General features: G+C 39.0%; 1 protein-coding gene across 1 annotated transcript in view; it reads right to left on the bottom strand.

Moving 5' to 3' along the window:
• The window catches only part of AGBL1 (AGBL carboxypeptidase 1), a 641,096-nt gene that overhangs the window by 526,327 nt on the left and 99,353 nt on the right, over positions 1-15,416 (bottom strand). Inside the window, exon 17 of the mRNA XM_045560454.1 lies at positions 1,424-1,577. Within this exon, the coding sequence (XP_045416410.1) occupies positions 1,424-1,577 (154 nt within the window). The remainder of the gene's footprint in view (positions 1-1,423; positions 1,578-15,416) is intronic.

Below are 15,416 nucleotides of genomic sequence, written 5' to 3' on the forward strand. Positions count from 1 at the left end.
ATAACTAATCTTACAGAACAAGCAGAAACCAGCCTCTTTTGATTCATACAAAGGTATACTAAGAGATCTTCTCTTTTTTTAACTGAGCTCTTTCTTAGGATGCCAAATTTTGTAGCAGCTTTTGCTGTGTTTCAAGTCCTCTTAAAGTAAGAATAATCTCTGTAGTTATAATATTAACAAAAGCACCAATGTCAGCACAAACAAAATGCAAAAACAGAGGCACCTTAATGTCATAGTGACACATTGGGGCTCCACTCAGCTCCTTTTTAGAAACAGAACCTGAAAAACAGACTTACACACACCTGCTTTCTTAAATAAACAATCGTTCAGGGAAGGTTGCTCTGGAAAGATTATTGTCTCTAGCTCCCAAACAGTGCTTATCTGCCCAGTGTAGGACTCTGTGACTATTACAGAAATTGCTCTTAAATGCATAAAAAACATAAAAGAATTTTTTGGAAGATCCCTTATTATTCATTAAAGCATGTTAGGGCCTCATTAATTCAGATGGGATAATCAGTTGTTGATTAGCCAGGTTGTTAAGCATCCATTGTCAGATGCTGATGGGGTGTGAGAAATTACATTTTCTATCCACCAAAGAGTCACCTGAATGAGGTCAGCACTGCATCAGATAAGGCTGTATCTGCTAGGGAAAAATTAGCTGGGTCTCCATTCTTTTCTTTTATCTCCCAAACTTCTCTGTATGGTAAAACATTCCTTATTCTATTTGTTTTCTCTTGCCTAGCTAAGGTCTGAAGCTGTCAAATCCATTTTCAAAAGCTAGTTGGTAACAGGTCAGTCACACTTATGCACTTATTCTCAGGACTCTAACAGTAAAAAGGCATGTGGGCTGGGTGTGTGCATGTGTGTGGTGTGTGTGTGTGTATGTGTGCACGCACGTGAGCATGGATTTGGCTTTGGTTTTGTTTCACAGCTCTTATCTAGATAGAGCCTCCTCTACACCTTCAGCCTTTCAGATCCAGGTGGCATTCAGGTTATCAAGGAGATGCTTCAGCCAGGGCTCAGAGACTCAACTTCCTTCCTTTCCAAACCTTGACTGAGAGTAGCATAGCAGCAGTGAGCATGGTGAGAAAAGTTCCTGGGTTAGAAGTTGGAAAATGTGATTCAGACCCTGATTCTGTTTTAGGAGAGGAAGTGATCACCACTAGCAAATTGCTGTCTATTCCAGCAAGTCATTTCATCTCCCTGACAGTTTGCAATGTATTTTCTCTCCCTTTAACAACAGAAAGACATTTGTATTTACCGGTTGTATCATACCTAGAAGAGTCGGGGGTGTATTTCTGTAAATGCAGACCAGTCCCCCCCCATTTTTGGGGCTTCTGGTCCAAAAGGGACAGAATGCTTCCAACACTATAGAGGACACCCTTAATCAAATATTCCAAGAAGAGAGTCTTGTTGTACTCACGGAACTGCTCTAGATGGTCAGTGCTGCTGGACTCGGGCATGGCTGTGATGGTTACCAATGGACACAGGTTTCCACCCAACGTCTGGCAAAGAACCTCCTGCCGGAAGTAGACCTGCTTGGGGTTGACGCTTTTTTCCAGGATGTCAAGGTGAGTCTGGAGCAGAAATAAAGCAGGTGTGTGTATTATTAATATTTTTTGTCATAAATAATAAAAAACAGATTATACAGATTACATTTACATAACTCCTTATAGTTTAGAAGTATTTTTGTTAACTTAATCTGCCCTATATATATTAGGCATTGAGTGATTAAAAGGGGGCTACTCCTGCTATGTAGAAGTTCGGTGAGGCTAATCAGGAAGCACCATTCCTGTACGTTTCGGAGTAATAGAAGAGCTGTTTTCCAGTTGCACTGAAAGCACGAGGAACAGGGGCAGGAAGCACTCTTCCTTCACTGTGGCACGCGAAGGATGTGGATACCACGGAGACAGGGCACACCCAGAGCTCTGGGGAGCGTGAGAGAAAATGTCAGCAGCACACACTGTCACAGGACCAAGCAATAAAGGAGAGTTGTGACTGTATTAGAAAAGGATAGAAAACAACTGATCCAGAAGGATTGCTAAGCTAAAAGAACAAGCAATTAGTAGGAATTGATTTTTCCTACCATAACTCCCCATCTAAATACTCATTTAAATACAGAATAATACAAAAATGAAATAACCATTAAAACTAGGATGCCTGGTTAACAATTTTTAAGACTTCAAGAAATTTTCACTAATAAAAACAGTGGGATTAATTATAAAGAGGCTAAGAGCCTTCCCCCCCACCCTCACTGCCCACCCTGACAGCAGAGGCTTCAGTAACCAGAAAGGGGACAGCTGTCCCTCTGCAGCACAAGAACTTCACTGGGCAGGAATTACCCTCCCCACTGAAGATCTAAAATTTTCACCACAATCAAGTAGCTGTTAACAGGACCGACGAGAAACTACCCACCTTGTTTCCTAACAAAAAACAAGCCTGCTAGATAAATGAAACAAACAAAAACACGTGAATCTTATGAGAATATTTACAAAATATTCATAAATATACGAAACACATGAAAAGGGGACTAGTGCCCTCAAAAGGTAGAGGGAGTATTTACACCTGGAAAGGATTTACTACAGATGTGGTAGGCAGAATAGTGGCCCCACTATTCTCACCCTCAGAACCTGTGATAGGTTGCTTAGCACAGTGAAAAGGACTTTGCAGACATGTTCAAGGTCTACCTGAGAAGGGGAGATTATCCTGAATTATCCAGCTGGGACCAATCCAATCACAAGCAATTAAAAGCAGAGAACCTTTCCTGGCAGAAGAGAACCACTGCAGGCAGCATAAGAGTGTCAGCCTGACTTTGCTGGCTTTAAATGTGGAGGCAGGCACCACCAGCCAAGGAATGTAGGTGGCCTCTAGAAACCAGAAAAGGTAAAAAAATAAAAATAAAAAAAGTGTTCCCCCCCCACCTCACTCCCTACCCCTGCCTCCAAAAGAAACAAAAAACACAGCCCCAACACCTTGGTCTTTACCCAGTGAGACTCGTGTCGAACTTCTAGAAGACAAAGAAAAAATTTGTTCTTGACGTCACTAGATTTGTGATAATTTGTTACAGCAGCAATAGATAAATAATAAAACAGGAAACAAGAATTTCCTAAACTAAGTAAAAATCTTAGCATCTGAATACAAAAAGATTAAACCTTTTGGCACTCTACTGAGATAGTTGGGTTGCAAGGAGAATTAAAAAGTGCCAAAGAAAGAAAAGATTACCAGATGATTCTGTGGCCTTTCCTCTAGCCTCAGGGACATCTGAAAATTGGAACCTGCATCATTAAACCCTCCTTACAACTGAGAACCAAAACCATCCACCCCCACACAGCTTACTGTCTACATTAACATGACTTTACTATTCCCCCACTTTCATCAGCATAACTTTACTAATCCAGGAAACTCTCACCCAGGAAAATAGAAATTACAAATAAATTTATTGTTCATTCCAGGAATATCTCATCAACTCTTTAATAAAAAGCATCAACAACCTTTGATCCAAAACTCTTTGAACTCTTCTCAAAATCCTTGCCTTACAGTGTCTGCCAATCTTACCCCATTACATAATGATCTTTACCCAGTCCCAATTAAGACCCCACATCAAAATACTTGCCTTTAAACCAAGATTTGAAGCCTCAATAAATACCCTCACTTTGACTTTTACTCTTTGAGACACTGTCAAGATTCTGTCCCGTTCTTTCTTCCTTGTCATGTATAGTTGTTTCTTATCGTTATTATATCAAATTAGCACAAATTTTGTAGGTTAAGAAAACAAAAGTTTATTGTTTTGCAGGTCTGAGGGTCAGTAGTTCAAAATAGGTCTCACAGGGCAAAGCTCAAAGTGTGGTAGAGCTGAGTTCCTTCGGGAGGCTCTAGAGGAGAATTCATCTCTAGAAGTACAGCTCCTAGAGTTTACCTGCATTCCTTGGCTGGTGGTGCCTCCCTCCACCTTCAAAGCCAGAAATTGCATCGCCCCAGCTTCTGCTTCTGCTTCTGCTTCTGCTTCTGCTTCTGCTTCTGCTTCTGCTTCTGCTTCTGCTTCTGCTTCTGCTTCTGCTTCTGCTCCCGTCACGTCACTTCTCTGACTCTGACTCTCTTCTCTCGGTCTTTCCCTTATAAGGACCCTTGTGATTACAACAGGCCCAACCTGGTAATCCAGGAGAATCTCCTCATCACAAAATCCCTGATCACATCTGCAAAGTCCCTTTACCAGGTAAAGGAAGATCTTCACAGGTGCCAGGGATTAGGATGTGGACCTCTTTGGAGGGCTGTTATTCTGCCTCTGCCACACTAACGTGAGCAATAAACTCAGCTCTCTCTTAGAAACTGGTTGTTTTGGTATATTCTAGAAAGCCAGCATTTGACACAATACTAAGTAAAGGAACTATAAGAAGCATACCTATCCCAGATTAAAGATAAATGAGAATTCAGCTGAGGCCCATGTATCCGACCAAACCTTTGCAATTCATGGTTACAATTGCTCATCAAGTAATGAGCGTCAGGTATTGACAAGATGCACCTGCACTGGAGACAGGAAAGTAGTCACATGACCCCTGAGGAGAGAAGGTGACTAATTAATTGTACGTACACAAGCACACACACAACAGAGGGGCTAGGCATCTAGCTAAGTAGGAAAGTTGAGAAACCCCAGAGCTGAAGGCTTTCCCAGGCTGAGATGGTCCAGGCCCACTCAACCTGATCTCTCATGATCACACAGTTCCACAGTGAGGAGTGACTGGGACTCCAGAGATACTCACTAAGCCCTTTCCATGTATGCCGTGTTGTTGTCTTCTCTACACCCTTTGTTAAGGATGAATAATTTGATTCTGGGTAAAGCCTAGTCTTGTGTGTTTCATTGCCAATCTAAGCCCAACAGCACTGCTCTCCTAGTTGAGTAGGACGAAGCTTTCACCCTACAATTAAGATTAATTTTAAAAGGGTGTGTGTGTGTATATGTAAATAAACCTATTGTACATACATCTATATACAAAAAATCATTCTTGGCTCTTACTTCCTTCTGCAACACTAGATGCCAGAGGAAACTGCATACAGTTTGAAAGTAGAAAGGGTTGTAATCTAATAAACCTCTATCCAGCTAAACTTTTGCTCATGAACAAACGTAGTATACATGTTCAGAAATGCAAGAGCTCAGAAAGCATATCACCTTATGTTTATTGAAAATAATGACTTGAAGACATACTTCAATTATCCCAAAATGAAACTAAAAAAATATATAAAAGGACTATAATAAAGTCCAGTTACACAAGGCTTAAGCCTAAATAACCATTAAAAATATGGTTACTACATAATAAAAGCATAAAAATAATTCTTCAGGGAGAAGATACACATTATCAAACTTTGATGTCATTACCAGTCTCTGAAATGAAATTAAAGAGAGATGTGTGATGGAGGAATAAAATGAAATAAAATATTAATGAAATAAAATATTATTTAATTCTTGAAAATGAAAAGGCAGGACTTAGTATTATGCCAAATGCTGGCTCCCTGGCATATCACCAGAACAACCTGTTTCTACCACAGAGTTTATTGCTCCCGTTGGTGTGGCAGAGGCAGAATAACAGCCCTGCAAAGAGGTCCACATCCTAATCCCTGGAACCCATGGAGATCTTACTTCGCCTGGTAAAGGGACTTTGCAGATGTGATCAGAGATTTTGCAATGGGGAGATTCTCCTGGATTATGAGGTTGGGCCTGGTGTAATCACAAAGGTCCTTATAAGGGAAAGACCGAGAGAAGAGGGTCAGAGCCAAAGAAAGAGAAGGGACGTGATGGAAGCAGAGGTTGGGGCGATGCAATTTCTGGCTTTGAAGGTGGACGGAGGCAACAGCAGCCAGGGAATGCAGGGACCTGGATTGACATTCTGGCTGTGGATCCTGGGAAAGTTACAGAAATTCTGTGCTATACTTCTTTGTGACTCAGTTTTCTCATCTTTAAAATGTGTATAAACATACCATTACCTACCTCATGCAGTGGTTGTTATAGTTACATGACGTATGTGAAGAGCATTTGTCATGTAGGAAACTATTAATGTTAGCTATTATTGTTGATGGAGAAATGTAAGTTCAAATATGATGTTTTTAAAAACTAAAAGCATTACTAGAATTATAAACTGAGGGGGAAAAAAATCAAAGGAAACATGGTACACGTTGCGTAAGAAAAAGAAAGGAAAAAAAAAAAACAGAAATGAAGCGTGGAAAATACCATAACACCAAAATGATAGAAGTAACAGCAAAAGCTGTTGTAAATAAAAACAGGTAATCAGCCTTATGAAATGACAAAGGCTTTCAGATTACTTTTTAAAATCCCACGATACATTGTATAGGAGGTATTTTTAAAGAGAGAGAAAAAGCAAAAAAAATGATGTGTATGAGAAATAGTCCTAAATTGTCTTATTTTGTTTGCCTTTACGCAAACATTTTAAAGGAGAAATATTGAAACTAAAAGGATAAGCAAACATAAATTAAAGTAGGTATGGCAATAGTAATATACGGTAAAGTCATATTCAAGATCAAGTGCATTAAATGGGATTTTAAAATCTTATTTTGATAAAGGGCACAATTCACAATGAACATATAAAACTCATAAATCTTGAGAATCAAATAACATGAGATTGAAATATGTAACACAAAAATGGAAGAAAGAGAAAAAAATGTACTAGGAGTGGGAGACTTTAAGGCAGTACCTCAGTCCTGGATAAATCAAGTGCACAAAAATAATGATACAGAGCATTTGAACAGTATTGTTCTTTGTAGATATATGTCAAACTTTATCTTTACAGAGAACCACCTTTCATTTTTTTCTCAAACATCCACAGAACTATAACAATAATTAATCATATAGAGAGCTATCAAAAACTCACTAAAATTTTCCAAAAAAAAACAAAAAAACACAAACCACCTTTTCTGGCAGCCATTACATGAAATTAGACTTAATTAAAAATGGTTTTCAAAACAGCAAAAATAATACAACCATTAGGGACTAGAAAACATCCTCTTAAAAGAAGCTTACCAAAGAAATTCATAGGTTAAAAAATCCATATTAAATTACTAATTAAAGCCCTGATATAAGACATAGATATCTAGGAATCCCAGGAGAGATGGCAGAGGATAGGAATGGAACTGTCCCCATTAGAACCTCAGCCATGTGTCTCAGTCATCCTGGAGAAGGAAAATTACAGCACCGCAGTTAAGAGGATATGGATAGTGCTAGATTTAGATTACACTCTCTGTGGTCATGAGCAAATTATTTTTAGCTCTTTCATAAACATTTGGGTGAAGGCTGCTCTCAGTATTATTATTGAAATATGAATTGAGTGGACCCCACTTCAGAATTACTAACAAGATTCCAAAGCTCCAAAACTAGGAAAGGAAATTTTGCTGCAGCATCTCCTGAAGTGTATTCTGTAGGACGTTAATAAGCACTGGAGTGTGAACAGAGAAGTGGAGGAGGCAGGAAATTCATAGCCAAAGCACTTGGAAAATGGTGAGGTAAATAAAATGAAAATATTTTATTGGCTGCAGGACTTCTCAGATTCTTTAATATTTCAATATGCATTGAGAACTCTTAGAAGAAAAACTAGCACAAGTGCTTCATAAATTTATATGACCATTAAACTCTTTTTATCTAAAGATCTCAAGAGGCTGGAGTGTTAGAGAATATGCTTTGGGAAACACTGTCTTGCTGAATTGTTTCTATGAGCTTTCTCTTCTTTTTTTCATCAAAGCTATTAGTTTAGCATTTTATTATGTCCACAAGGGTCCTTATGAAGATGGGCAAGTGGTGGTTGTGGAGAGCATTCTCAGAATGAAGCCTTCCCGAGAAGAGCCCAGAAATAAACTCATATACTTATAGTCAATTGTTTTTCTTACAAAGATGCCGCAAACACACAATGGAGAAAGGAAAGTCTCTTCAATAAAGGGTGTTAGAAAAACTGAATATCCATATATAGAAGAATGAGAATGGACCTTTATTTCACCCCTTATACAAGAATCAACTCAAAATGGATTAAAATCTTAAACATAAGGCTTGAAACTGTAAAGCTACAAGAAGAAAACTAGGGAAAAATCTTCATGACATTGGTCTGGGCAGTGATTTCTTGGCTATGACCCCACAGCACAGGCAAAGAAAGCAACAATAGACAAATGAGATTTCATCGAACTAAAAATCTTCTGCACAATGGTAGTAATTAACAGAGCAAAGAGACAACCCAAAGATTTGGAGAAAACATATGCAAATTATACATCAGATAATGGGGCTAGTGTCCAAAATATACAAAGAACACAAAGTACCCAATAATAAGAAAATAAATAACCCTATTAAAAAGTAGGCAAAGGACCTGAATACAAATTTCTCAAAAGACATACAAATGGCCAACAGATACATGAAAAAGTGCTCAACGTCTCTAATAATCAGAGAAATGCAAATTAAAACCATAAAGAAATATCACCTCATGTGTGTTAGATTGGCTACTATCAAAAAGATAAAAGATAAAAAATGTGGTGAGGATTTGGAAAAAAGGGAGCCCTCCACACTGTTGGTAGGAATGTAAATTAGTGCAGCCATTTTGGAAAACACTATGGAGGCTCCTCAGAAGTCTAAAAATAGAATTACCATAGAATCCAGCCATCCCACTTCTAGGTATACATCCAAAAAACCTGAAATCAGTATGTCAAAGAGATGTCTGCACACCCATGTTCATTGCAGCATTATTCACAATAGCTAAGATATAGAAACAACCATGGAAGTCCCCATCAATGGATAAATGTATTTTAAAAAGTGGTATGCATACACAATGGAGTACTATGCAGCCTTTGAAAAGCAGGAAATTCTGGTATATGCAACAATGTGGATGAGCCTAGAGGATATATTCCAAGTAAAATAATCCAGGCACAGAGAGAGAAATACCATATGATCTCACTTATATATGGCAGCTGAAAAAGTCAAACTCATAGAAGTAGAGAATGGTTGTCACTAAAGGCCAGCAGTGGGGTGGGTGTTGGGCAGGGAAAGGGGAAACATTGGTCAAAGGGTACAAAGTTTCAACTAAACAGAAGGAATGAGCTCTAGTGATTTATTACATAGCATGGTAACTATAACTAATAATAATATATTACATATTTTAAAATAGCTAAAAGAATTGATTTTCAGTGTTCTCACCACAAAGAAATGATACATATGTGAGGTAACAGACATGTTAACTAGCCTAATTTGATGATTCAACAATGTACACATGTATTATCACATCACATTGTACCCCATAAATATATACAAGTATTATTTGTCAATTAAGAATAAAATAAAACTGTCAAAAATAAATTAAAATTAAATAAATGTTATCTGTAAAAAAAAAAAAAAGAAAAGAAAGAAAAAAGGGGAAAAGGAACTAATAAATTTTTAAAAAAGGAAAAGCAGTGACCATCATTCTGCAATGTTACAAATAGACCACAGCTCTTTGGTGCCTGATACCAAACTTTAAAAAAATAATAAAATCTGGACTTTATAAATCAGACATGTAAAACAGGTTTGTTTATAGAAAGCATCAAGCACAGCTAGCTCTGAGAGAAAAAAGTCAAAGAAGCTTCATGGGGCTCATGAACATTGCTGTTGCTGCCCAATCAAGTTCATTTGCCCGCAGCCCAAGAAGAGCCAATATGATGAACCAGCCGGTTTTACGGCAAAGAAAGAGTCTGTATTCCACATAGCGCTAAATGGGGAGATGGGAGAAATTTCTCAAATCTGCCTCCCTGAGAATTTGGGAGTCAGGGTTTTTAAGCATAGTTTAACAGACAGGGGATTAGGTAATTAGGTTTGTTAATTGGGGCAGAAATATAGGGGTGTGGAAATCATTTTCCTGTGTTGCTCCAGTCCCTGGGATCACAATTCCAGCTGAGTCAGCTTCTTGGACTGGACGGCTGGTCTGGGTGGGCCAATCGATCCACTGGAATGGGGGGCCTGGAAGATACCTTGAAAACTACCTTTAGGTTCTGAAAAGGTGATGTTATCTATGGAGAAAGTTAAGAATCTTTATGAACACCAGCTGCGTGGCTCCAGAGTGGCAATTACAGGGGGATACTACTAAGTGTTATCATTATTTTTAGTGACCCCCTCACCACAGTTCTCACCTTGCACCCCGTTATTGAAGGGCACTTTCACTGTCCTTCAAAACAGTGCTCCCTAGTGGCAAATGTGGGAGAAAACAAAGCTTGAAAGTTTTCTTCTCCTGTGAGTTCTCTCTTAATTTTTTATTATAATTACATTTTTCATGATTAATGACAATACAAACAACTGAACAAATGCCCAATGTTCTTTTAGCTTACACTCATTTTCCATAAATTTCTGCAATTTTTCATGTATCCATCTCTCTGCACCCTTTGATGAAATCTCTCTCTCTCTGTCATTGGATCTGTCACCAAAGGTACAGCAAATCTATATAACACTTCCATCTTTAGGGGATTATGTTGGCTTCAGTCATACAGAAGACTGCTAGCAGTAAACCAATTATAAACTTCTGTTGGATTTCCTTTTGCAAAACTGGCTTTGTCTCGTTCTCCTAAAACTGATCTCCAGGTGAAGCTTCCATCTCAGGTCCAGAAAGGTTATGCCTAATTGGAGATTGTTGGGATCACCGATGAGAGAAGAAGGGCCTCTGAATGCATGTGTCAACTGGCTATAATTGCAGCCCTGCGGAAGCCACGGGGGTGGGTTTCTTTATAAAAATGTGAATGAGTTCAAGGCAATTGTGGGAACCCCCAGAGAGGTTGACTTCTTAAAAGAAAACCCTGCCTATGAAAGATTATCAGGCTGATAACCTCAGCTTGTGGCCTCATCCTGCGTCTCCTCTGCAGGAGTCCTCCGTCTGCCTCTCCTTTATCAACTACTCCCTTAAAACTTCCATAAAAGACTCGCCTTGACCTCAGCAGGTTGCCCTGCTGATGGCTACTAATAAAGTGAGAAGCACCATGCACTCAAAAATCATTCATTTCTTATTGTTATCCCCTCAACCGCTGCACTCTCTGTTCCCCTCATTTAGAAGAAAGCCCACTCCTAAGGAGACGGCCTATTTTATTTGTCTACTGCCTAGATCACAGTTGTCACTTAAATACACTCATCAGAGAATCGAAGACTTCTCATCACAAGAGAACAAATAACACTGTTAAGCTAAATAAAAGCTACAGAACATGCTTCCAGCGTGTTCTGATTAGCTTTCTCAAATTGTCCCAGTCTGCCAATATCACTCTCCCTAAGTTAAAGGGACTTAACTTTGAGAATGAGAGAAATGGTTAGTCTCTAGGTACCTACCCACAGATTTGTCAATTATAAAGAAAAGATGGTTTTAATATTCTTTTTCCATTTAAAAATAAACAAAGTTATATTGCAGATGATTTGGAAAAGATAGTAAAGGAAAAAAATCATAATCAATCACCCTAAGAAAATCATTACTAGTAGCCTTTGTTTGGGGTTGTTTTTATCAGGTGGGGGATGTCTTTTATTTAGATTCTTTACATAATTTTAATTTTAGTATAAATTATGAAATGGGTATCTTCTATTCCAACAGAGAAAATAATTACACATCGTCATAAAAAAAGAGTAAGGGCTCTACTGGTTCCCATCTGGTATGGCTGACTAGATGTAGACACTTTGCCAATACTTTCCAGGTAGCAATCATTTACTCCCCATGGTGGCCTGAGTACTAACTGCCTTTATGTTTCCATTTTTATAGTTGAGAAGACTGAGGCAGAGAGAAGTTAGACAGCTTGCCCACGGCTACATAGCAAGGAAACCCAGCTCCTGGCCTCAGATCCAGGCCTGTCTGAGCTCAAAAGCTTGTTGCTGCTTGTGCTCAAGACCCTGGAATTCAGGTGTCCTCTTGCTCAAAGACGTCACCATTCACGCACATCTTGGCTCGTTCAGAATGGCTCTTTAAATTCACCTCCTCAACACCGAGACCCTTTATTTGTGCCTGCCTTTCGTTCTGGCCCAAACAAGGAGAGGTCTCTGTCTATTGATTACCTGACAGCACTGATTTATGACTTGCTCGGCGCATCTTTGATCTACCACATGTAAGTCAACATTTCCCACTTGACGCTTTTTAAACTCTTCATTTACTCTGAGCCCTTTATAGGATACTGTGCATTTGGCATTCTAATTCCCTCTCTCTCCCCACCACCCCCTTCTTTCCCCACACTACACTCCATTTCTCATCCCTGAGGATGATGGTATTAGCATCTTTCACAGTGGGTATGTGTGTCTGGTGAAAAATTCTACTCTTCCCTTTAAGAGCCTTAAGCTCTCCCAATATAAGTGGTCCTACTTATGACCACTTTTCTTGTCTCTTGTCAACTCACACAGTTATAAGTTCTCAGTGAGATACCATTTCCTTACCTCCCAAAATATCCATCAGAAACTCTTTTGGGGCTCCATTTTCAACCTATATTATTAGCTACCTAGGGACAGTCCATAACACAATCCCAGAACTTTAACAAGTATCACTAACATTATTTCTGCTGGTATCTTGATATGGCTGATTAAAATATAACTCGTTTTGCTTCAGAATTACAATAGTGTGTTTCTTTTAGCTTTATTTTAATGCTATAATTTGAACAATTATCCGACAGTGTTGCTGGCAAGCATCTGGAAGATATCACTTTGAAAGAACCAAACACTAATTCTCTTATTATAAGAGAATAATAAAATTTTAAAAGTTTCAAAATCGTATTCATGTTGAAAAACATCCAAGTCCCTTGCTATAAAAATGTCTGTAATTATTAAACATAATCCATATTATCAGAAACCTTCAAATTATGAATTCTACATGGAAATTTATTTTCCACCCCTCAGTATAACCCCCAAGTAACATACAGTTAATTCTGCCCTTGGGGTATCATTCACATTTAATTTATCACTGATCTGTTGGAAGAAAAAGTGTTTCTCCTTAGGACATGTCCAAAAATAAAAATGACTAGTGTGCATTACAGAATGTACTCATTCTGTCCATGATGGAAGGAAGATATTTTTAAGAGAAGTCAGAGAGTCAATTATTGTCTTAAACAGAGAGAGGACAAAGACCATGAGTTATTGGTAATGTAAAACCTAAAAATGGCAATACACATTTTTCACTTTCAAATGACAAATTGTCTTTCTAACCCTGTTGTACTCATTTAGAAGAAATAAGAAGTTATTTCTTATCCCTCTTTCTCATTAACTTTCCTCAAACTTCCCTGGTGGAAGAGATTCACAGTCAACAGGCTAACAAGAAAAAATAATAGGTAATAATTATTACTTATTATTCATAGTAACAGTAAATAAGATTATAATTAGTTATTATTAGTAGCAATTAATGTTGTTAGTATTAATAGTATCAAGCCAAGGAGCATCAGTTAAGAAGGCCTTGCTCTCCCTTCTTAGTGACACTAAGTGATCAGGGGTTTTCTTTTTTGTATTTTTGCCTCCCTTCAAGATGAAATTATCCCCCCATTGACCCCAAGAGCTCCCAAGTTATTTATCAATTATAAGTTTTAACCCTGTGCTCTGGTCTGACACAGTCCCCAGAAGGTAAGTGGGCCCAGAGGCACAAGGTACACATCCAGGTGCAGGCAAGGCCTGCTTGAAAAGGTCACAGACCTTACATCAGCTTGAAGGCACCTAGTAAGAATCCATCAGAGCATCTTGGGATAAGAACTAGACCATGTTTGGTAAGAAACTTTGTCCTTCAGCTGAACCACATCCATAGCACTCAGCATTGCAGACATAAATCATGGGTTGATGACATGAACTCAACCGTTAGAGATGTCTATATCATCACACAAAGATGACTATGTGTACTTACAAAACGGAACTGCATTTTTTAGTAGCTATTGTATGTTGTAGCATGAGAGGACACTGATCTGACCCCAGAGCAGAAATTCTTCTGATTTTTTTCTACACTTTTGCTAAAGTGGAGTAAGAAGGCCACTAGAATAGACATCAAAGGCCAGTATTCTGTTCCCTGCTTGGCTGCTAGCGAGATGTGGCACTTCTAGGCTTTAGTTTTTGCATCTGTAAATGATAAGGGTGAATTAGACAGCTTCCCAGACCTTTTTGAGTTCTAGTGTTTTATACTAACCACTACCAAGAGCCTCATCAGGGTTCAAGATATTCTAACAAGTGAAAAGAACAGTGTCATGGACCCATAGTTCCTTCTTCCCCACTGGGAAAGGCAAACACATTTTCCAGAAAGAATCCACTTCCCCAGTAGACTTTCCCTCTCAGCGCTTCCCAGGCAGGACTGTAGAAACAGCTGTTGAAAGGGATCATGAATCCTGCCTGTTCTGTGTCCCTAAAGGCAACAAAACACATTTTATAACAAACACGGCTTGTTACAACATAGCTTGCAAGGCACATTTCTTGGATTAACTTCTTGAGCTCTCTAAGTGTGATACACAAATAATACTAGTTGTGTATCTTTTGCAATCTGGAAAACAGTAAAAATCTCTGTTTAGGCAAGACAACATATGGAGAGAGGGACAGATGCACTTTCAGGACGTGGTTAGCCAAGTTTAAGATATGCCTCCTCGGTAAGAAAAATTTTCATTTATACCTGAACATTCCTTTTAAAGGAAGAGACATTCTTGGTTATTATCTTTTCCAACTGTTTATCACAGCCTTAAAATGAAAATGTTCATCCTTCAGGCTAAGTGATATATACACACATATTATTATAAATATGCTAATAACATTTTGCATTAACACAGAGAATGAAAGTGCTTTATAGAAGATATTGTAGCTCATTAATCCTCAGGGTATCCATGAAATAGCTGGGGGTTTGCCCACTTTTTCAAATGAAAGAAAACTGCATGGTTCGAGCAGTCAGTTTGCAGAAAATTGTTTCATGAACCTTTTGCAGGGCCTTACAGAACACAGTCATGCTAAATGTTGAGTCTGGCCTGGTTTCGGCTATACTCCCGTCATAAAATGACTATGGTTCTCCTTTGCAGCAATCCAGTGTTCTATTCTTCCACTCTTCCTGTCCACCCTAAATCCTTCTAGCAGCTTCTAGCCCATGGTCACGGGAACCACTGCAGGTGCTGAGGCGGCTGCTTGTTCACAGACTCAGGGAGGCTTCCTGGCTCCACCTTCCTGCCTTCTGCTCCACTCCTCCCAGCGAGTCGATGTTCCTCAGTTTGCCTCTCAGCTTACCTGTGTGGTTTCGCCCCATTCAACTCCAATCTGGCTACTTCATGCTTGACTTGAGGACTTTTTAAAGACAGAGCCCCCAAGAAATGTCCCCACCTCCCACACTCAACCTGCAGACCCCTTGGGCTTTCAGAACGTCACCAGTCATGACTGTGCCTTGTGCTCTGTCCAGGGAAGGAGATGGGACACCTATAAAGCCACTAAGTCAGTGACAACAAAACCCCAG

The sequence above is a fragment of the Lemur catta genome, chromosome 9 (genome assembly GCF_020740605.2).
Source record: "Lemur catta isolate mLemCat1 chromosome 9, mLemCat1.pri, whole genome shotgun sequence".
Classification (NCBI taxonomy): domain Eukaryota; kingdom Metazoa; phylum Chordata; class Mammalia; order Primates; family Lemuridae; genus Lemur; species Lemur catta.